This window comes from Protopterus annectens, chromosome 2.part0 (assembly GCF_019279795.1).
Source record: "Protopterus annectens isolate FY-2018-M chromosome 2.part0, PAN1.0, whole genome shotgun sequence".
Classification (NCBI taxonomy): domain Eukaryota; kingdom Metazoa; phylum Chordata; order Ceratodontiformes; family Protopteridae; genus Protopterus; species Protopterus annectens.
Window position 1 is genome coordinate 68,816,320 of NC_056728.1, and position 25,433 is coordinate 68,841,752.

At 38.8% G+C, this 25,433-nt stretch overlaps 1 protein-coding gene across 1 annotated transcript in view; it reads left to right on the forward strand.

The window, feature by feature from the left end:
* Window positions 1-609: 609 nt before the first annotated feature.
* Window positions 610-25,433, forward strand: part of PCNT (pericentrin) — a gene marked incomplete in the record, with an annotated part of 2,997,294 nt that continues 2,972,470 nt past the window's right edge. Inside the window, 1 exon segment of the mRNA XM_044060288.1 lies at window positions 610-746. Coding sequence (XP_043916223.1) covers window positions 705-746 — 42 coding nt within the window.

The window sequence follows — 25,433 nt, forward strand, 5'->3', positions numbered from 1 at the left end:
AATGTGTCCTTATTTTTGGACCTTTGTCCCCCCATTACTTGTGGATTTGTCCAGATTTCTTGGTCTAAGGTATGCTCAGGATGCAAGTTGTACTGGCATTTTTTATATATATCTGCTGGTCAGTGAACCTGGATTTTTCTTTCAAAACATTTTGCGTACTTGTAAAGACTATCATACAAGAACCAACTGTGGCAGTACTTAACTTCAATATTATTTTAGCAATGAAAAACAAAAGCTTCAAGAATGTTATGAAGCTGTTGCTATTTTCTAACTCTTGTCCTAAGCCTATCGGTTTCGTTTTAACCCAATTGGCCAAAACTGCAGACAAGTAACAGGAAGGTAAACTTTCGACGAACGGTGGGAATAGGTGTGTGTGTGTGTGTGTGTGTGTGTGTGTGTGAGTGTGTGTGGGGGCATGTGAGATCACAGGGGTGGGCATCGAAGGGTTGGTATTAGGGCGGGAGAAGTGGCGGTAATGCTGGACGTTCAGGCAACAGGAAGAGAAAACAGTAGCTCTGTATGGGTAATTTCTGTGTCAATCAAGCATGACAACACAGGTAGGGGAGGGAGGTTTACTTTGGCGGCCATGTTGAAATATGTAGTGACAGTTACTGGAAGTTTGCTTCATTGGCTCTGCAGCTTTAGGATGCGGGAGAACTAATAACCTAGGGCTGAACCTCTTTATTTTTCAGTAAGAACGGAAAATGGATGAGAGGCAGAGAAAACTGGATGCTGGCAGAGCCATGGTAAGTTTTAGGTCATTGCATTTTGCAGTGTTGAGATATGGCCTTTTTGTGTTGTTTGCTGAAAGTTCAATTTACTTTTCAGGCTGTTGTTGCCAGCTTAGCATTCTATTCCATTGGCACACCTGTGTGAATATGCTTATATAACTGAATTCAGCTTTGATAATGTTTAGCACAGGAATCTGATGATGAGTCGAGTTATGTCTTATGATATTTTTGTGTGATGTTTGTATATTGGTAGTTTTGCAGCTTACTGCACATACATTGATGTGCAAGTTCGTAACATAAAAAATGCACAGTATAATAACATATGCAATGGGTTACCTGTAAGGACAAGTGCGAAATTCCATGATTGCTGGACAGTTTCTGGAAAGTTTAATTGTTAGGGTGCCTTAAAGATTCTCACAAGCAGTGCATATATTTTTGTTATGCATTGTATAGCTGAGAAACAAAACGAAACCTTGTATACAGAAACTTAACGTATTTGAAGTGGCAGTCTGTCGCACTTGTGTAAAAAAAAATAGGTTTAATGTGGAAGTTGTGAAAAGGCTCTTATTTGCTTTTTAAGTAGAATATGGCTATTAAAATATTTCAATTTGTAGTATAACTGCATGGCATTATGTGGAGTTTGGGTATAGTTCTCTTAAATCTCTGGGGAGAGGAGCACTGCTATAGCTCACATTTGAAGCATGAAAATGTTGTTTGTTTACATAATTATGGGGGAGCAGCTGTAGAAGTAAAATATAAATTTGACCATGAAAGATTTATTTCTAAAGGCTGTGTGATAAATATCTATAGTATAAGTGAAGCTTATAGATCTGTTTATTGTGTCGACCTAATACCTTATTGAGGAGAAAACTGTCCTAAATCTGCATTTGTATCTGAGTAGAGAGCAGCAATCTTTCTTATTAGCTGTTATATATATATATATATATATATATATATATATATATATATATATATATATATATATATATATATATATATAAAATCAGTACAGGTTAATATATGCACCAGGTGGGCAATTCTCAAAACTGAGTTCCCAAACCAGGTTGTTATTTATCTTTGGTTGGATGTTTGAGCGAGTCTAGCACGCTGAACCTTTGCTGGGTTATGGAAAAATCCTTACATTTGTTTATTTACACTGTTTGTTTACTCTGCATTTGTTTGGTCACTGTTTAAAACCATATTTATTAAATTATCAAGATTAAGGCGCACATACGTTGCATAGAAAAAAATATATTAACATTTTTTTGTTAACATACGTTATATATAGCATTTCTTCCTTTGTAACTGGTCCAGCATTACATGAATTCTTGCCCACCCTTAAACCTCACCCCTCCTTCTGAATGTTAAAGTACATGTATTGTTCCCACAGATTACATTTATTTCTATGTAATTTGCTCCTTCCAGTTTCTGAATCTCTCTCTCACTTGGTTGGTTTGTTTTGTTTTTGCAGCCAACAGAATTAAACTCAATAAGGTCTTACTGTGGTTAGATGTTTCAGATCATTAGTCCCAATATTTCTGATAAAGTGCTTTGTAGGAATTTGTAAAATCTGCCAACTCATTAAACTCTCTAAAAAGTTTTACATTTTGTTGAACTGGCTAGTCCCAATAGTCTAATGCCTACTTTTCAAGGGGAATCCTGAGGTATTAATTCATAACTGACTAGGATAAATTTGGCTAGGGTGCTGGGGAACTTCCCCCTGCTCTTCTTGATAAGTGCTGTAGGATCTTTTACATCCGTCTGAGCTACCATCAACTCCAGCAGATGGGGCCTTGGTTTAATTTCTTATCTGAAGGACGGTACATGGAGTGCAACACCCTCCCCCATGCTGCATTGCAATGTCTGTTTAAAAAAATATATATTTAGCTACCTGGTGTCGGAATAGAACCCACAGCCTTCTGTGCCTAAGGAGAGAGTGCTACCTGTTGCAGTACTGACATATGGTATTAGTAGTTAAGGCTTTGTGCTTCACTTCTGTAAGTGTGTAATTGGAGGGTGTTGGAAGGTAGAGGCATGTAGGAGCAGGAAGGGTTTGTGTGTATGTGCAAAGAGGTGTGGGTGCAGGGGAGTTGTGAGGGCAGGTGAAGGGGGTTTGAATGCATGTATGGGGTAGGCTCACATTGTGTTTGAATGCATGTATGGGTAGGCTCACATTGTGTTTGAAGGCATGCATGTGTTTGTGGCTATGTGAGTGTATGTGTGCCAGGGAAGAGGTGTGTAGGTGTGCATGTCTAGCTGTACTTGTATTGGCATAGGTGTGCATTGGAGGTGGTGTGTTTGCATATGGGTTTGTATATTGGTTTAGGAGTAGGGGTGTGTGTGTGTTTATATATAGAGAGACTGTCTCCACAAAGAGAAAACACTTGAGTGCTGAAAAAACATAAATCTAAAAAGATCGAACAAGAAAAAAAAAATGAAAACAAAAAACAGTGTCTCTGAAGGGAAATAAGCCCCCCCCCTACACTCCCTGCCAATATGAACTAACACTGAGATTGCACTACAGTAGGGAAAGGGCAAATTCTTAGACCCAGCTTTACAGTGATCTCTCGAGAAAAGCCGCCAGTGGGCAGCAAAATGACCAAAACAGCTTTTGCTCTTACGAGTGTTTTCTAATAGCTGTTACACCCCTGTATTAACCCATTATTGTCTAACCAGACAAGGGACATAATAAAAAAAAAAAAAGGGAAACAGGGCACCAACAGTTTGTGTCTATACCTGTATGTATCTATATTCTATATAATATATATATCTACTTCGATAGACTGAATTTACACTTACCCGAACTTCAGATTACCAATAAGACAGTAACACCAGAATTGCAATAAACTGAGCCTTCACATTGCCAAAAGTTATTTATATATATATATATATATATATATATATATATATATATATATATATATATATATATATATATATATACTTCTGTTTCCTGAATTCCCACTAAATCGTTTAGTTTAACCTAGACCTGGATCACTGTAGTTTAACTTCTGGGAAACGAATCGCTTAACCACCATAGTGAACTTTGCACTTTTCTCCACTATAGTGCAATCTCGGTTGGTATAGTTTTAGATGGGGAGACAAAGCACCCCACTTGGGTGGGTTTGATTTGCTTCTGTTTCTTTTTAAAGTGTTTGTGTTTATGTGGTTATTTTCCTGGAGTTAAATTACAGTGATCTGGGTGTTAAAGTAAATTTTTGGCAATGTCGTTCGATTAAGTGGGAATTTGGGTAATAGTAGATCTGTGTGTGCTTGTGTGCGTGTGTAGTGTATATATAACCAAAACTTCTAAACTGTGATAAATGAAACGTGTGTGTGTGTGTGTAGTATATATAACTAAAACTTTTACACTACGATAAATGAAACCAGTCCAAAACTATAAACTGAGGTCTTTTGTGCCCATGTATTATACATGAACCTCTTCAGAAAAGAGTAAATGTCGATTAAATCTTTAACCAAATTTAAACAACATTAAAAACATAATTTTCTCTGAGCAACTCTGAAAGAATAAGACGTAACTTTCTGTTAGGTCAAATGACCTCCCTTGCCAACCTTTAATGTAAGGAAATTATGGATAACATCACTCTCTATATCTCATCCATTTCAGTGCACATTTGATACTAAGGTTGTCATTCAGTCACAGAAGTGAATCAGAACAGCCATTTGAGTTCCAATACTTCTATTAGCCCATTAACATCTTCTATAAGGTCTGTAACACAGTCCAGTGTAATAAATTTTAAACTCAATAAATTTACTGCACTTTTTGCTATGTTTATCTAAAACATTTTTCAAATTGCTATTTTTTTGTGGCTAAACAATGTTCACTAATGCGATAAGGCAACTTTCTAGTAGTTTTACCAATGTAAAGTGCATCGCATGTTTCAAAAAAACTAAGATAAACAACATTAACTGAATTGCAGATATAATATCCTTTTAAAATGAACTTTAAATCCATTGTGTTTAAGAACAAAAGTTTTGCATGAATGCATATATTTAAAACGGAACAATTTTTACTTTTATACATTCCTACAGAAAGGAAATTCACCCCGGGGATGACGTCAGTTGCCCTGCTAGGCAGGGATCCAGGAAGTAAATAGTGTGGGAAGAAATAGCCAGGGAATTGTTATGGCTAGGCTTGTGTAGGCCCTAGGGCCGATAGCCTAGTACCAGCCTATGAACCTACATTTTTTTTACTACTACTGCATTTAAACTTTTTATTGTCATATCTTTCAAAAAAAGACTGGAGTCCTAGTTTTCTTAAAGGAGAACCGCACCAACAGACTCAAAACATGTTTACTTCATTATGGTTTGGTGTTTTCTACATTTTAACACCACTGTGGGACTATTTACAGGTATTTAAATACTTTTTATACATAATTTTGGAGTCTGACCACATGGGGTGTAGTATGTTGAAGTGAACCTGTTTGTTGTAGTCCTAAAAAAATCAAATCATGCAGCCCACTTTCTTCTTACAGCTCCTGTCATTGCATTAATTTTACATGCATGTATTGCTCTCTTTCTTTCATTCAGTTAGTTTTAAGTAACATTTCATGCCGTTCAGTGACTACTTGACAAACAGTGCAAATGCCATAGAACAGACTACCAATTTTTTTTTTTTTTTTTTTTTTTTTTTTTTTGCTGCTGCTGCTTTTTAGAATGGCTAAATTGCAATCTTCAGTGAAGCCTGCATTGCACTACTTCAACTCATTCCCCATCCCCCTTCACACCTAACTTTCCTAGCTGTCAAAGTGCTAAGGGTAATTTTGAGCTGTTATTGCCTGTGATTGACTGCTCACAGCAGGAGTTTTGACTCCTCTGCTGTTTACTTGCTGTAGCCTTTACTTTTTGTATGGGTAGGGGAAGGACCAGGAAGCTGTCACATCACATCATGGGCGTCGTTTTAGGACTGTCATGGTTATGTCAGTTTGGGGCGGAATTGGCCAGAAAACTACCTGTATTTATTGGCCTTGATGACAATGAATTGGAGACTGCAGCAGGCTTTTCCAAGGCGGGATAAAGGTTTTTTAAAAAGTGAAACCAGCACATTTCAGTAAGATACTGTTCTAGTGGACAGAAACAGTCTAAAGTATTTTAAATGCTGCATTGTTTATTCAGAGCATTGACTGTAAATATGGAGAAAAAGGACAGAGACGTTGAGCATTTAATAATAGAATCCCGTTGTCCTTTAATACTAAAATATGGACCATCACCCAGAATACTGACTATATCCTTGCTGCCTTGAATAATCAGTTTCTTTTAAGAATAGTTTTAATATTAAACTTGTCTTGACTTATCTGCAGTGGGTAACTATAATATTGGTTAGACTTTGGTCTCTTCTGGACAAAACCAAATTTGAGAATGGGGGATATTTGTTGTATCTACATTAAATAATCTCAGTAAAACAATTATTAGCCAAATTTAAGGGGTAATTCCTATTCAGAAACAACTTTTTCAAAAATTCACATTCATAATGGAATGTTGAATCCTCACTAATCAACTGAGATAGACAAATGACATGTCCTTTAACTGTGTTTTGCTTCATATGGTAGGGATGTTTTATTTCTAGAAGTTTTTCCTTGTGTATTGGAGTGAAATAGAAGCCATTCTTTATCTAGGCTTAAATTATTTTTTAAAAAATGAACATATTGCCAGTATCAGAAAAAGAAAATTTAAGAAAGTCTATACTTGATTCAGTTTCCTTCAAAAATTATTTCCAGCACTGAGTGTTTACCTTGCCAGATGAAAAAAAATAACGTCTATGTACTGCTTGTAACGTCTGGTGTTAGAAAACCCCTTCCTTCAGCATTTCCATTTCTCAGTAGCTTAATATAAAATTTGCGAAAGTGGGTGCCATCTTGGACCCAATGCTACCCCTATTCTCTGCTGATAAATAATATTAAATTTAAAAATATATATATATATATATATATATATATTCCAGAACTAACTCAGTCAAATCACTCAATACATTAAATTCTGTTTTTTTTCCCCCCAAATGTATATTTATTCAAAATACGCCTCATATATTCTACCCCTTGAATGAGTGATACACTGGTGTATAATGAATTACTATAAAGTGTAACTAGGAAATTAACCATTTACCTGAACGACTCATCCAAAAATAGCCATGGATCTTTTAAGTAAAATGTTGTTGTACTTTAGGGTTTAAAAAAATCTACGAACTGTGATTATATTATTTCTCTATTTTAGTTCTTTTCGATGGATGCAGTATACCCAAAAGATGGGTCAGATTGATTTTTATGCATCTTAGTGATGCCAAACAAGGTTATATTCTTGAATGCTAATCCGATCCTGATAGAGCATTTCAAATAAACTTGGATCAGTTATTTGGAATTTCCTTTAAACTTCATAAAGAGGAATTATACTTTTAAGATTCCTCATGTCATAAAGATGTCTCCATTTTTTTAAAAGTATAATTTTCTTGATGTGTAACTCCCTCTGTCCCCTTATTGGCTTTCATATCCCTAGTAGGATAATTCATAAAGTGCTTCATATTCTTGTTCTGTTAAATTGTACCACTTCAAACTATTTTTGTGTGTCTGTAGTTCTCTAATAACGTGTTTGCAGAGCTGGATAAAAGAAACTTTTATGTAATATAGGATTAAAATAGCTCACTTTCTTTAATATTTTTTTGTTCTTTAACATTAGAATCCAAAACGTCAGCTAAGTATATTTTAAGTTTTCTTAAGTAGAGCTGAAACTCTAAAAGTCTAATAAAACTAAAGACAAATTAGGAATAAACTTAAGGCCCTTTTTAAGAACATTCAGATGGATCTTAGAAAATGCATTTGTTAAATTAAAAATAGAAACATCTTTATTAGAAATATTCACAGATGATTCCTTATCCGATCTCTTCCTCACAGTCTTCGGTGTCCCTCACTTCACACCTGCTTCCTCTTCTGTTGATTCGATTGACCAGTACAAATCCATTGGTTTGGTTGGAAACGGCTGCAGTTGTATCGGCAAACAATTAATTAATGGAAACTTTATTATTAATAGAAGTATTGCCATTGGAATTGATGATAATATCATTGACTAGGTTAATGGTTGCTGGAAAATTGTGTGTGTGTATAGTATATATGTGTGTATGTGGTATATATTTGTACATGCCACCAAAAACTTATGAAAACAGTACTAGAGGGAAAAATAAACTAAAACTATGAATAAAATGACTTCAAACCCTCTAATGTGTTAAGCTTTCGTTCCTTTAATGTGATGGAACGTCTTCAGAATAAGTACAAAATTCAAAATTACTGTAAAATTAACAAAATTTAATTTTAATTGCAACAGTTCCTTAGTTGTTTATGCTGCAATCTTCATGCCACTGTTTTTATGTTGGCAAAACACTGAGAAAGTTGAGTGACCGAATTAAGGAACACAGTGCTGCCATCGGATACAAAGACTTGACTAATGCGTTTGGAAAACACACAGCTGTAAATGCACTCATTTTTCTTAAGTTTCTTTTCTTCGTTTTGGAACATGTTTCAGACTTTTTTTTGTTTTGTTTTGTTTTTGAGACTGTGGCAACCTTTTACAAGTTCTTAATGCTGAGTTCCACCCCGATTTAAATGGGTCTTTAAACCTTAATTGTGCACTGAGATGGTTACAGTAGTAATGGTAAACACGCCCATTCTGCAAGTATCCTATTACCCGCACATTACTGTAACATGTCCCTCTTACATGTCATTATTTCCAAAGGAGGTCTTATTGGACATTGTTTCCATGGTTACGGTTATGATGTTTTTTGGCTATTACTTTTACAGTAGTTTGAGTTTTGTTTTACAGTATTTTGAGTTTTGTACTTGTACTGAAGAAACCCACGGTGGTGGTGCTGCGGTAGCATTGTCGCCTCACAATAAAACACTGTTCGGTTCGATTCTCAGCTAGAGCGTCTTCTGCGTGGAGACGTGTGAATGGGCATACCTTCATTGAAGGTTGTGTGTCAGGGCTGGTAACTCGGCACGTAAAAATCAACTACCAATCATTAGCGGACCGGAGTTCCGCTGTGGCGACCCCTAACTGGGAAAAGCCGAAAGACACAACAACAACTTGTATTGAAGAAAGTTCCAGTACATTAAAGGAACGAAAGCTTAACAACACATTAGAGGTCGTTTTATTCATAGTTTTTAGTTTTGTCGGTTTGTTTTTGTGTGTGTATATAATGTACATATATATATTATACACACACAGTATATATAATATGCAAGTATGTGTAATTTTGACTAAAGTTGAAGAAACCCCCATTGACCTTAAGGCAGCTAAGACCAGGAGCCTTTTGTTAGAATACCATCCACTCATTGTTACTTTTGAAATTAGAAACTTTGTGAACAAATATTGGTTGGTGTTTAAAGCTGTCGGGGAGTTGTCACACTTGTTTTGGAACGAACCAACATTGGTTTATAGAACTGGTAGGAATCTCAAGAATTTATTTGAATTTACCAAGATTGTGAGCAGCAAGCAAGTGAAGGGTATGCGTAAATGTAGTAGCTGCACTCAGTGCACCTACATTTTGGAAGCGTCTTAGATTAATATGGGTTCATTTAATATATGGGTGAAATTGATGGATGGCTGCAGTTGTACAAAAGTGGTTTAAATTGCATGTAGTTCCCCTGTGGTTCATTCTCCATTGGGAAAATGGATAGGGCTCTCAAGAGTAGGATTTACGAGCATATCAATGATATGAGGAACAAAAACACCAGAAAAGTTTAACATTCATTGTTTTGGCAGGATTTCATAAAGTTTATATTTGCCGTGCTTGAGATTGTTCCATTTAGATCTTGGGGGAGGGGGGGTACAGTTTGAGACAGTTTTGGAGGTCAAGGAACTTTCGTGGCAGTTATAATTTATTTCTTTTGACCTCCCTGTTCTTCATGACAGTATTTCAGTCAACAGTATAAATTTTTTTTTTTTTTTTTTTTTTTAAGCACCTTCATTGAATTAACACTTGTGACATAGGCAAATTTACAGTTATAAAAAAGTAATCAAACTGTATTAAATTAACAGTAATAAACATTATACTTCACATATACTGCTATATATCATATAACCTAAGCAACATTACATAAATTATTCATTTCCTGCCCCCCTTTATTTTTTTAACAAGATACATCTTTATTAAACATCAATCATACATTTATATAAATTAAAACAAACCACACCGCCACAGTCCTAGCCGCAAGCAATTTATTTAACAAACCATACTGACACACACCCACTTGCAAACATTATGCATCAGTTATCTACCCAATCATTTTCAGTTGAATGTTATACAGCTCATTTATGGCCTGCCTTCTTTTAAACCTCATTCCTCCCCTGTATGTATTCCCACAATTCTCATTTTTTCTTTTGTAGGTTGTTCCTACTCTCTTCTAAAGATGTCAGTTCCAGTTGCTTTATCTGTGTTACTATATTTACTACTTCTGATATAGCTGGTTTAGATTTTGATTTACTTTTTCTAGTAATTGCTTTTTTGCCAGCCACCATAATTAGACACAGCAGGGCCTTACCTTGTCTAGGCAATTTATATTTTGTATCATAGCTCAAAAAAATCCTCAACCTCGTCACACTAATCCACCCAACATCTCCGACACTGCATCCCACAGGGAATCCTTAAAGTCCACCAACCCACCACACTCGCAGAAAATATGTTGCATTGTACCTCTTTCTTCCTGTTCCATCTCCAACATTTGCTGTGTACCTGAGGAAAAATTCTCTGGAGTCTACTTTGGGTATAAAAATATCTATGTAAACATTTCCAAGCAAAAATCTTAAGTCACATAATTTGGAGACCATTCATATATTTCCCTATTGTTTCTTTGTGTATTGCTTATCCAGTCCCTCTTCACAATCCTTTCTAGCCTCCTCTGATTTATTATAGTTAACTTGCAATAATTTATATGGTCTACTAATTTATTCCTTTTTTAATTGCATCTTATGTTCTAGATTCTACTAAAAACATTACCAGTGCTGGTCTTTTGTTCTCTTTGCCTATACTCTGATATCAATCCTTGATGGGTAAGGCAGTCTCTAACCTGCAGTCCAAATACATTCTTGGCTTCTTCTATTTTGTTACCTTTCCCTCTCTAGTTGTTTGCTTCCAATACCTTGGAACCTTTGCCAGTTTTCTCCAATAAATTCCAGTCTCCTCTTGCCTGTTGTCTGTATCCCTAAATGCAGTCATCCCTGTTGGCAAAATCTCCTTTCTCCATTAATGTGTTGTCTTAGTTCTTTCAATAATTTTTGCTACTTTATGGCTATAATAATCTGTTTTGATTATTGTTTTTCTTAAAGGCATGCATCCAAAATCCCAGTCTCTTGAGCCCCCCCCCCCCCTGCTTCAGCATCATCCCTTTCCATTTACAGTTTTCTGCTTGTGCTATGGATAGGGACCTTAACTATGTAGTTCTGAAATACCCTTCAAATTGGGTAATCCCAGTCCACCTTCTTCTGCTGGAAGAATCCGGTTATTCCACATGACTCTTGAAGTCTTCCCTTCCCAGATAAAGTCCTTCAGCTCTTTATTAATTGGTATCCACAGCTTCTCCTCTGGTTGATTAAAAGTGCTTGACCTGTGTATAAGATTTAAGGGACTGAAAACATTTTGACTGCTTGTATCTTACTGTTCATATACATAGCTTCCATTTTTCTCAGTTTTTGTATTCTCTTTTTGTTTAGTCTCTTCCTACATATCCTTAGGCGCCACACCAGAATCAATTTTAATCCGTACTCCTAAATACTTTATTTTTTCAACCACACCTTCAGCTAGTAATCTCCCCACTGCCTTCTCTTTTTCTCCTGTACCTACCGCCAACATAAAAAAACTCTTAACTAAACTTAAACCCACCAAATTAGCAGCAGACAACCTCCCAAGTGAATACCTACAAATCGCAGCTGATGCTCTGGCCTGCCCAGTATCCATCTTGATTAACTGATCTCTGTCAGAAAGTTACGTTCCCACACTGTGGAAAGTATCACATATAATTCCCCTCCACAAAGGCGGACCCTCCGCAGAACTAACCAATTACCGCCCCATAGCTATTTTCTCTCCACTCTCCAAAATACTAGAGAGATGCATACACTCAGGTCTCAGACTACCTCCTTTCCCGTACTCAGCATGGTTCCCGACCAAACCATAGCACCACCACTGCCTTACTCTCCTTTACTAACACTATCCTTCAGCATAAAAACAATGGCTGTCTCTCCTCTGCTACTTTCCTAGACCTATCTAAAGCATTTGACATGGTCCCACACAAACAACTTATCTCTGTCCTCAATAACCTATCCTTCTCACAATCAGTCACCAGCTGGTTTCAGAGTTACCTGTCTGACCGCCAACAATCCGTTGTATGGCAGAATGACATATCTCCCCAACTACCTGTCTCCATAGGGGTTCCCCAAGGATCCATCCTTGGACCCCTACTCTTCTCCATTTACACCAATAATCTAGCCTCTGCCACCAAACATGGCACACACACAATACACAGATGACTCGACCATCATCTGCTCAGCTCAGTCCCTACTAAAACTGCAAAAAATCACACAGGAAGCCTTTTCCTCTGTTGAAACATGGTTATCCGATGCCCAATTAATACTCAACCCAAACAAAACTAAACTACTCATCTTCCAACCCACCAAACGTACTCAAAACAACTCTCACTTTAACATCACAGCAAAAGACAACACCACTATATACCCAACTGAACACACCAAATTGCTAGGAGTGGAAATAGACAAGAAACTAAAATTTGACATTCACATATCCATGACCATAAAAAAAGTCCACAAAAAAACTAGGAGCGTTCCACAGAAATAAGCAATTTCTCACCAAAGCAGCAAAGATTTCAATAGCAAATTCCCACCTTATCTCCACCCTACTTTATGCCTCTCCAATATATACCAACCTAAGGCAATGTGATCTAAACAAGCTAGAGACCTGCTACAACAAAATCGCCAAATTCGCCACAGGGGCATCCTACCGTAGTCACCACTGTCTCTCAATTGCTGAACTGGGCTGGCTTGAACTCCCTCACCTCCTTCAGTGGTATTAACTCTCACTCATCCACAACTAGTAAACCATCCACTAAATGTCCCTTCCCTCCAGAATCTACTCCAACCATATCACACCACCAGACCACTAAGATCCAGCAACAAAAATCACTTGCAGATCACTAAAGCCAATAACTCTGCTGGTGAAGCACTATTCTCTTGCGCCATAGCCAAATTATGGAACTCACTCCCACTCACAATTACCTCCATACCATCATGCACCCACTTCAAAACTTTACTAAAAGCACACCTAAAAACATGGTGGCTATGCCCTTGCAACTCCCACTCTAATATCATCCATCCCATCCAACCACTACCTTTCTTTCCACTTCACTAACTATCTTGATTATAGCAAGCTCAGATGCTCATAAGCCTAGTACTTATTATACAGCAGGAACTTCTCAGTGTAACATTTGTTAATGTCTGTTATGTACTTCACAGATAAAGATTCTAGTTGTCTACTGATGTACTATGTTCTTCATCTGTAAATATGTTGTAAGTAATTGCTATGTTAAATTGTTAATCGCTATGTAATCCAATGTAACTACTGTCTGTTTATTTTACTGTGGAGCTTTTCTCCCTGGGCCTCCACTGAAAATGGACCTATGTCCAGTCGGACACTCCCAGTCAACAAATTTATATAAAATAAATTTTCATGTTTCCATAAGGATGTTTAGATAAAAAGAAACTGGGTGCACACCACGGTAGAACACAAACACTTCACTGAAACAAGAATGCTAAAGCAACGGTAAGCACTTTCACTGCCATCAAGGTCGCTTCATCAGACCTGATTAAAACAGTCTTCCCTCCACTATGTAAATACAAACCATCCAATTGGGAACCAAGAAACAAATCGCCTAGTTCTTAAAGTTCCAATACACCTTAATAAAACATTATTTTTTAGCACACACATAAATAGAATGAATATATATATATATATATATATATATATATATATATATATATATAAATATATTGTGTGTGTATACCACTACTAAATCCCGAAAACCCAAACTACCAACGCCCGAAACACTAAAATACCAAAGCATCAAAACCATGAAATTCAAACTACCGAAAACTACACTCAGCATACACACACCTTCCCCTAGAACACAAACCTAAACTGCAGAGAAGCAGGGGGGCAAGCCCACCTACACCCCCCCCCCCCCGTACTTACACACACCTTCCCCTAGAACACAAACCTAAACTGCAGAGAAGCAGGGGGGCAAGCCCACCTACACCCCCACAACCCCGTACTTGTATATTCTAACTCCAAGGTCGCACTACATACACAAACACACAAAATACCACCACACACCTAGATTCCCCTTGCGCACACACACATCACAGTCACAACACACACTTTCACACTAAACCCCTAACCAACACCTTTAAACATAGATACTTACCTGTCCTTCCACCATACTGCAACACCAGAAGCGCGAATGTCAAACTCCTGATGATCGGGGTTTTGAAATTCGCGCTTCTGGCCTTCGGTAATTATGGGTTTCGACTAGTCTCGAAAGTTTGAAATTTGGTATTTCAATCTTTCGAGATAATGTAGTGATCCCATATATATGTCTCAAATTATAAAATCAAAAATATAAAATTAAATACATGTAGTAAAATGCAGTACTACATCAGTGTTTTAGGGGGCGAGATTTCAAGTGGGGTTTCAGGGATATATGCTCATTGATGCCTGGAAACTTGTCTGCATCCAACAGTATAATCCACTGTTGCTTCCTTCCTTCTGTGAAATTCTTGATATCACCCCCTCTAATGTTTGTAGCTATAATCTTTAAAACTGAAAATCTAAAACTATATGCTCATAACCCTTGTCTATTACATGTTGCCCAAATGCACTCTTAGCCCTCTTGTTCCTCACATCCCATACGTGTTCATAGGTTCATACTAGGCTATCTGCCCTAGGGCATTTATAAGCCTAGTCAGAATGTGTTTGGCTTTCGCCACCCATTTTAAATTAATTTTGCTATGCCCTTTTTCGAGGTTAGTATACTGTGCCTCTGTCTAACAGTGACACAGAAGTGATACCCGGGTTAAACCTACGATCTCCCATCCACTCATCAAGATTCCTATTGAAGAGAGTCAATGAGGGACTCTGCCTAACCTGGACTGGGATTTTATTCCAGAGTGAAGGGAGCCTCTGGGTTATGAATCTGTCCCTTCAGCATGTCCTATTTATTTCAGTGCTGAGGTTCAAGTCTCTCGAGCGCGTAGCTTGATGGGATTTGGATTTTCTGAGGTGCAGCATGTCCATTAATTCCGGGTTGGACATGGATTTATACGTCCGGCACAGATCGCCCCTGAACAGGTGGTATGCCACTGAGTAGAGCTGGAGTTTCTTTAACCGGGCAGCATATGGCATCTGTTTGAGCCCTTTGATCCTCTTGGTGAGGTACTTTTGTGGTCTTTCCAGTTGCTGCAGGTGTCTGGTAAGGTACATCCCAAAACGGGCATTGTACTCAATTATGGGCCTGAAGAGGGATGAGTAAAGAGGCATGATGACCTCCCCTGATCTAGATGTGAATCCCTTCATGATTAGGTGGGCTATATAAAATGTTTTTCTAACCACTTTGGCCACGTGGTTGTCAAATGAGAGACTGCTGTCAACTTGGGTCCCTAATTACTTCTTCTGTACTTAATGGATTACCACCTATGTGGTAATTTGTAGGCACTTTGTTTTTGCCAAAGGGGATGACTATACACTTTTTGGCATTTAGCTTGAGGCCATGGCTCTGGCACCAGTTGTCTGTTTCTATAAGGCCCTTTTGGAGGATGCTTGTGTTGGCTGGAGAGTCGATTATGGCGCCCAGTTTGCAGTCCTCTGCGAACTTGGTCAGCCGCAGTCCTTCCGTGTTGGCCTGTACCTCCGAGAAATATATGCCAAACAAGAGAGGTCCCAGTACTGAGCCTTGTGGGACGCCACTTGCAACTGGTTTGGAGTGTGACATGGCTCCAGCAATTCTAACCATGTGGGTTCTGTCCTTGAGCCAGTTTGCAACCCATCTAGTGACATAGGGGTTTATATTTAAGCTGGTGAGCTTATCTATAATGCCCGAGTGGGGTATTGTATCGAAGGCTTTTGCGAGGTCCAGGTAGGCTGTGTGGACCACCTTCCCCTCCTCAATGGCCTTGGTGACTGTTTCAAAGAAGTCAATCAGGTTTAAGAGGCAGGATCTGCCCTTAACAAAGCCGAACTGGGTAGGATCCAGTGCCTGTAGGTCCCCAATATCTTTATTTATGAGGTCCATGATGATCCTTTCCATAGCTTTGCAGACCAAGCTAGTCAGGCTTATGAGGCGATAGTTTCCAGGATCCATTGAGGCACCACCTTTGTGGAGAGGGACCACTGTTGCTGTACGCCATTCTTTGGGTACATATCCTGTAGTAAGGCTGAGATTGAACAGTAATTTTATGTTTGGGTTTGGCTCTTCTTGGAGTTCATGTAGGACGCAGCCCGGGACACCGTCTGGTCCCATTTGATGCTGTGTTTTTTTGCTTTGGAGAGGGCGGCTCTTACCTGAGCATCTGAGCTGTCAGGGGGGCAGCACTCTGCTGGGATAGATATTTGCCCTTTGGTGGGGAGGGGGGGGAGTTTGCCAACATCCTAGCTGACAGATTCAGCGCAATGTCTGTGGGTTCGGTGTATTTTTTGTCATTTTGGACTAATTCTGAGCATATCTGGGAATTCCCACCCAGGTTCCTAACATAACTAAAGAAAGCCTTGTGATTATCCTTAGTGTCCTGTGCAGTTTTTCTCTCGAAGCTGGTCTTAGACGATTTTATGAGTGCCCGTTGCTTTTTGCTAATACTGATCAGAGATGCCTTCCCTTTTTGGGATTTTGCTCTATCATTTAGTAGCTTCCTCCTTCTATTGTATAGTTGGTTTATGGCTGGGGTCCACCAGACAGGACGTCTGCCTTTGGAGGATTGGGTCTTGGTTTTATTTGGGATTGCATGATCCATGCATTCCTGAAGGTGTTCATAGAATGCATTTATAAAGGATTCTGCGGTCTGGGCCGTATTTTCCACAGGCCCAGGGGCTTTGAAGGATTCCACCTCTGTTTTGAGGAGTGTGAAATTTGCTTTAGAGAAGTTTTTCACTGTGGTTTTTTGGGCAGGAGGTGGGGTCGGGATGTGAATATCCGGTGAGATTAGTTTATGGTCTGATATTACCAGTGAAGGATACACTTCTGGTCTGGAGCATAGAGTCCCCATGTTGGTGATGATCAGGTCCAGTATGTTTTCCCCTCTTGTGGGAGTGGTAACAAGTTGTTCCATAGCATTTGAGTTTATAAATTCTAGGAACCTTTGGGCTAGGGTGTTGGAGCTAGAGTAATGCTCCCAGTCTATGTTTGAGTAGTTGAAGTCGCCCAATGTAATGTTTGGGGAGACCTTCATATTTTCCAGTGTTCTCAGGAAGACTGAGTGGGGTTCCTGGGTTTGGGAGGCTGGTCTGTAGCAGGCTGTAACCTGGAAGGCAGTTTTACCTACTGTTAGTTGCACATGGGTAGTCTGTGATGCTTCGTGCTGTGCCACCAATCTGGAGGTGTGGGTATCTTTGACTAATATTGATACTCCCCCTCCTTTGTGGTTCGGTCCAAGTTTTGGGGCCGAAAAGCATGGTATGAGGTATAACCTGGTAGTGCTGGGGTGCTCCCGGGAGCCTTGAACCAGGTTTCTGTTACTGCTCAGATATCGATGTTCTCCATGCTAAGGAGAGTTTCGACTGCATGCATCTTGAGGTTTAGACTTCTGGTGTTGAGTAGCATTACTCTTAGTTTCTTATCCCTTGTGATACCTATGGAGGTGGGTTTGTCTTTTGAGCCTTGCCTAAAAAAGGCACTATGGGGGTAGCAAGAGCCTTTGCCAATATCCGAAAGCCCAGGAGTGACAGGTGCAAGCCGTCCCTAGCGATGCATCGTGGCTTGTTGAGCATGTCATCCCAGGCTGACAGGCATTGGATCCCCTTTGAATGACACCAATACTTAAGCCAATTGGTGAAATTGATTATCTTGTCTTCATATTGTGGCATCATTCTTGGTGAGGGTAAAATGCTACTCAAGGTCAGGGTCATACCGGCCTGGGCCACATGCTCAGAGAGCTACTCTGTCTCTTTTCATGTAGTCCAGGGAGGTACATCTCAGGTCATTCACACCAGCATGGACAATGACTGAGTCATATTTGTACTTGCCTTGGAGTGACCTGAGTGCTTGTTCTAAAATACATTCTTGCATGCACCTGTTGGTCTTTTCTACATGGTATGCAAAACACACTGATCAAAAGAAAAGGAAAAAAAAAACGTATTTTAGAAAGCGTAGGAGGTGTGAGGAACAAGAGGGTAAAGAGTGCACTGGGGCAACTCCTCTCCATAACCCTACTCCCAGTTTCCACCATCCTACCTTCTATATGTTGGAACATCACTGACTTCACCCAGACCTGTTTACAGTCAGTAATTCTTTACCCATTCTTTTTTCCCCACCCCTGTTCTATCAGCCTTTCTTGATCCTCTGCTTGTCGGCCATTAAACTCTTTTAGATAATGGGTAAACTGTACATCACTATCCTGACTGGAGAAAAAATCTTCTGCAGCGGGGTGTTAATGTACAAGTAATGCCTGGTGAAAAACATGTCTGCCGCTTCACGGCAGCATATCAAGCTGCCGTGAATCTTGGACTGAGAAAATGAAATGTCCGCTGCTGTTGTACGTTTGTTAAGCAGCGTTTTTGCTGTTTAGCAAGTGTAAAATATAAAAAACAGAAGGTGACAAAGGTATGTGTGTGTGAGCATGTGTGTGTGCATGTCAGTGAGCTGTTATTTTACACTAAGCGCTTTTGCTGTTTAGCGAGTGTAAAACAAGAAAAAAACTCAAGCGTGTGTGTATGCGTGTATGTACGAGAAAGTGATCAAGTGAAACAGAAGTGTTTTGTTTTTTTCTGCATGTGTGTGTGAATGCGTGTATGAAAGCAGAGTAGACTGCGTGTGTGTGTGTGTGTGTGTGTGTGTGTGTGTGTGTGTGTGTGTGTGTGTGTGTGTGTGTGTGTGTGTGTGTGTGTGTGTGTGTGTGTGTGTGTAAGCAGAAGAGGCTTTTTTATGAGAAAGAGAATGAGCTATTAGAAGTGTTTTGCTTATTATTTTTTATATATGTTTGATGTAAAATGCTACCTCCACCACCATTAACATAATACAGCAAGTTTGAAGCACTAGGCAGAGTAACTATTTTACATTAAAAATGTATAAAACAAATTAAAGCAGGTAAAAATTTTTTTACAGAGAGCCTGTTCTCTAAGCACAGTAATGTCTAGCGGGGTGTGTGTTAATGTGTAATTAATGCCTGCCCAGAGGTAGAGGCCTGATGCATGTGGCCTCGGGCCTTGTAACACCCCTGGTCAAGTGTTTTAGTTACACATTAACATACACCCTGTTAGGCATTATTGTTTGCATGTGTCTGACCTCCACACTATCTCCTAACCTTCAAATCTAACTTCATTACACTTTCCCTCTAATTGCTGTCCGTTTCCACTGCTCCTGCTCTTATTACACCATCCCTTCAATGAACTTCCTTCTAATTGTCCTCCTCCTGATTACACCATTCCTCCTTCAGCTTCTGTCTCCCTTACAGTTAACTCTGCACTTTCACTACATGCTTAATATTACTGTTAAGTTTTGTATACTCTTACTAATTCTCCTTTGTGTCTTTATCTAACCCATCATGTTTTTTCATCAGTATCGCCATCACGATCAAGCAAGCCCAGGCTGTCTATCCTTAAACTAGTTTCACTGTAATATTTCTCCATTCACCTGTTAAACTATTTACACTTGTCAGAACTAAAGTTTCTTTTACATTAAGCCTGAAATCTAAAATCCAAAGTAAATAACTATCCCTTCCTTAACTACTCCCACACTCTAAAACATTCTGGTGATCTATCCATCCTCTGCCCCTTTTTATGTTTTGCACATGGGGCCAGGGTGTCACTTCAACAGTGACAATCACCTTGAGCCATGGTTTACATAGGCGGGTACCCGTACCACTCAATCGCACACATACTTGCACCTATGGTCAATTTAGAGTGTCCAATCCACCTACTGCATTTCTTTGGAATGCGTGAGGAAACCCATATCACCACAGGGGGAGGGTATGTAGACTCCACAGAAGGCACCCCAGCCAAGAATTGAACCAGAGAACCTCCTTGCTGTGAGGCGATGACACTAACTGCTGCACCACCATATCCACTCAAATCTAGGTCCTGCATAATCTGTTCAAAACTCCTCATGCATGTCCTATTGTACTAGGCTCTCTAACCTGCAGCTTTTCATAAAAAGAAAAAAAAAGGTACTCTCGTATTATCGCAACCAGGTTTTCGCAGTTGAGAGAATACGCATTCTGGCATGGAAACTGGTGGGGAAACACTGCTATTGTAAGTCCTTACTGATGAAAAATAACTCTGGGTTACATTCAGGAAGAGGGAAACTGTTATTTTAGTCTTCTTCCTGTTTTGCATGTATTACACACGCATGCTTCAATTGTCTTTGGATTTCTGAGGCGGTATAATTCATTATGTAATGGCAGAATGAGTTATCTGTTCTGCAGGAGTGAGTGCAAGCTGTCCGGTACATTGGTATAGAAAAAGGATAAAAACAATGCTAAGAGCCAAGTAGGCAGAAGTACAAAACTTTAATGAAGCAACAGGTAAGCGCTTTCACGGTTCAAGCTCGCTTCATCAGACAATAACATAGTCAAAATCACAAACTTTAAAAGAAACACCATCCTATCAAAGCTGCTCTCTGGAAACTCAATTAACATCTAAAATCAATTAACTCTTTAAAAAACAGTACTCTGTAATGCTTAAAGGGGCATGTATATAAAAAAGGTTTTAGAGATAGCTTTGTTTATACCAGGTGCTTTGTCTGCCTGGAAATAGAAAATCCATTTTTATTCACATGCTTCGGTTTTAATTCTAACATTTCTACCCCTCTTATTTTCACCTATCCTTTCTAAGACAAAAAACTTAAACTTATGCTGTGGACCAAATCACAGTATGTGTTTAGCTAAGGCACTAGTATCTTTACTATTCCTTATATCTCGAATATGTTCTTGTATGTGTTTTCTGAATGTACGGTTAGTTTTGCCTATATAATAAACTACATCCGTACTGCAGAAACTGTAATGTACATGATTTTTGGACGAACAATCTGCATGGAAAGAAAAATCTATTGAATAATTCAGCTGTGGATGTGTAAAACTAATTCCTGAATATATGTAGTTACAGGCACTGCAGTCACTACAAGCATATGTACCATGCCTTTGAGAAATAACATACGACATCTGTTTCTTATAGCATAAATGTCTTTTAAGAAACATATTGTTCTTAAATCGCAAGTTTCTTTCATCACCAAGAAATTCCGTAAGCGCTTCGTTCACATATAAAATATTCCAGTTCTTCTTGATTATTTCACATACAGCCCCTACATCACTGGAAAAAGTTAAGGGAAATCTAACACTATTCCTAGTTATTGTAACTAAAGCTTCAGTGACATTTGATGTTCTTTTTGAATAATATGGTCTCCCTGGTCCCTCTCTTTCTAGCATAATGGAATTGATACAAGAATTATATATTTCCTTGTAACTTCTCCATAAAATCTGATTTCAAAATTGTTAAATGCTATTTGTAGTTGTTTTTCATCATTATGTAATCTCATTGTTCTGAGATATTGTGACTTGAGCACATTTCTCGAAATGTCGTGGATGCATACTTTTCTTGTGCAAATACGCATTCTTCTTAGTTTCTTTCCTGTATATAATAGTTTTCAGTGTGCCTATGTCAGACTTGCAAATACACTTTTTGTATACAGACTTCGTTAACGTTGGTCTAGCAAGCCGTGGGCACAGTTACATAAAAAAGAAACATTGCAATGCTCTGTCACTTGCTGAAGAAAAGCGAAGAGAGGCGATATTTGGTAAGAGCATTTGCAGTCTGTAAGAGAGCAGCCCTGACTTTTGAAGCATCTGTGCACTTTACCGACACCAGTGCATACATAAACAGCGACACTACGTTTTTCCTTTTTTATTCATAACCCTGCCTAAAACAGCCTTCACTGTGAAAGAAAATTCATTGTTTGACATCTTCACAGCATTAATAGGTTACATTTTAAGACCTCGTGAAGCAACCGGTATCGCAAAAATCTGGTGGTGAAGATACGGAGTGCTGGACACCTTTACATATTCCTTAGTGTAAGGAAAGCACAATTTAATGCAGAATGCTTTGTGTACTTCAGCAGGCAGAAACAAGAGGTGTAAAATGTGAAAGAAAACACATTGTTTGACATCTTCACAGCATTAATGGTTACATATAAACATTGTGAAGCAACTGGTATTATCGCAAAAATCTGGTTGTGATAATACGCAAGTACCAAAAAGAAAAAAAAAGGCAGGTGGAGTTGCCATAATGCACAAAACTCTTCTCTTCTCAACAGTTTCTTCTGTCTCTCCTGCTCATAAGACAAAGTCACGTCCTTGTCAGGTTACTTTTATGCACGGTGCTTTGGTTGCAGTGTTTTAAGTGATTTTATTGTACCCCAGAAAGCAACTTTTACAAATGTGAAGTATGTATCTAAAAACATCCTAGAAGAAACTGTAGTACTTTATTATTTTTGGGCTCAACTCCTGTCCATTCGACGTAAGTCATAAAAAGTAACGGTCAAAAACTCAACCATTGATGGAATACTCTTTAACATTCATAACAAAAAATACTCTCTCCTGACTCTGTCCCGACTCACTTAGAGATTATCTTCCCACATTCATAACAAAAAATACTCTTCTGACTCTGTCCTGAGTCACTTAGAGATTATCTTCCCACATACTTTGTCAGAAAAATTATCCACTCCAATGCCATTTTATCCAATCATACAACTTTGTCTCATTCTAAACTTACATTCTTTCAACTGAAATGTCCTATAAACACAGCCCCTAGGTGATACTGTTTGTATAAAAGATTTATGAATGCTTTCTTGAACAGCGAAAGTTCATTTAAGTTTTCACAAGCTAATAATCAATGACAAACTGTAATATAGAAGTTTAAGTAAAGCATTCATAAATCTTTTAAACTCTCATGTTCTACTTCAAGCAGAAAGATCGAAATCAAAACTTGCAGGCTGGTTAACTAGAGGAACTAAATAAATTAATGAAACAAGGATATTGCTTGGAAAATTGGATATCAACCAGAACTGAGCCCATCCTTCTGAACTACAAACATCATAGAAATCCTAGAAATATCTTTGACCAGCTCAGATGAGGAATCATACTTGTGCAGACTTTCAGCATTCAAACCAGTCCAGCTCCAAACTTTTACAAACTCTTTAAAGTAATGCACAAATCAGTATCCCTTAACTGTAGATAACAGTAGTGATAGTATTGCCTCCCAGTTCAACTGCTACTTCATAGCCATCTTATAAACAACTTCGTCCTCATAAATACTCCACCACCCCAACCCAACAACTTTCTCCCTTCAAACAGTCCTTGTTTCCTGTATCTGAAACCTTCTTCTTTGCCTAAAAACAACTCCTGCACCAGATAACCTTCTGTAGGAATATAGTAAAATTGCAGCTGATGCTGTTGCTCACCCTGTTTAATGGAATAATTTATCAGAAATCAGTCTTGGACAGGACAGGGACCACAAAGCTAGCTAATGTTTTATTTTTAGTATTTACTGGTAACTGTTGAGATTTGTGGCATATGTGGCATCTTGTAAAGCTTAAGTGTGCAGAACAACGTTCTTCATTTTAATATACATACCCTCGAGAGAAATTAGTTTAGGAGGGTGAAATTGTGTTAGCGATCTGACAGGGTTCAGTTTTTGCATGGAGTAAAGGATTCTTTAATATTTCTTTTTTTAAAGGAGACATGTAGAGCTTTCTAAGTCTTAATGCATAAAATAGATATAAGAAAGGTTAGTGACAGGACCGAATGTCTTCAGGCTCGACTATTATGGCAGTATAGAAGAAACGTGTGTGTGTGTATATTCACACACACACACACACACACACACACACACACACACACACACTCTCTCACTCTCTGTCAAGGTATCCTGGGAATTGGTCTCTTTCCAGTGATGAATGAAATGCTTTTGTAAACTGTATTTCTTATGTGCTGGAGTCCTGCAAGGGCTTTTCACTGTTACTAGGCCAGTTTATAAAACATAATCGTGGCCACTTGTTTTGCTGCGTTTCATCTGTTTTGCTTCTTTGACTAACAAAAATAGCCATGTTGTTACAGAAAGTTGTTGGCAGTAACATTCATGCATGCATGGTTTCTTTAAATCTACTGTCACTTCTGTTGGCAGCAGCTGTTAGCAGTGAAATGCAGTAGGCAGCATCTTGGAAAAATATATGGTTGCATAAGAGCAGAATTGTATTCCTGTGATGATTTAATTCCCCTGATTCTTCATCGTTTCAGAAACTATAGTTGCTGTGCACATGATATGCTTGGTGAATAGTTGCATTTTGTGATTTCAGGTAGTACATCTACCTAATCGATAGGTCCAGAAATCCAGTATGAGAATTTAAATTCTTGTGGTTTGGATTAACTTAACTGGGCATGGCACATTTTCAGAGACCCCCCCCCCCCCAAAAAAAAATCCTTCTATGTGGCACACCTCATTACTAAGGGCTTTTCTTCCAGAAAAAAGGAGGTCATTGTCCCACTACTCGTCCCTCATTAGACCCATTATAGAATACAATGCCCCGTTTGGTATGTACCTCTCAAGACATCTGCAACAACTGGAAAGGCCGCAGAAATACCTCACTAAAAGAATCACAGGCCTAAAGCAGATGCCCTATGCTGACAGTATAAAAATAACTCCAGCTATACTCTGTCGCCTATTCCCACTGTCCACCTGTGTCCCTAAGTCTCTTATCACACTTTCACTTTCTGTGTTTAGTGTACTGCCACCTATATGGTAATTCATTATTTTTTTTTTTTATGTTTTAATAACACATTTTTTTGGGCATTTCTTGGCAGCCCATGGCTCTGGCACCAAGCATCTTTTCTGTAAGGCCCTTTGTAGAGTATCCACACATCATGGGGATTCAATTGGTTCCCAGTTTTGTGCTCATATGCAAAACTTTGTTTAGAGTCCCTCCCTGCTGACCTGTCTGTACTTCAGAGAGATGCCAAACAAAAGCGCCCCCACTGGACCCTGAGGTACTCCACTTGTCTCCACTTGTCACTTGCTGCTTGAGTGGAGCTACTTTTATAGTGTGGGTTCTATCAGTATCAAGCCATAGCAACCCATTGGGTGACATAGGGATTATTGCCAAACTTAGTAGTTTTATCTATGATTCCAGAGTGGGGATGGATGTCAAAGGCCTTGGCAAGGTCTAGATAGGCTGTGTGGACCACCTTTACCTTGTCCATGGCTCTGAGACTGATTCAAAGAAGTTAATCAGGTTCAGATGTCATCTGGTCCCATGGATGATTGTCTACTCAGTCAGTCTCTTCCCAACATACAAAGCCATGTCAAACCTAGAGTTGTTGGAGATGCTCTACTTGAAGAAATCCCAATCTCTCAGAGCCACACTCTCCAGGGATCTGAAC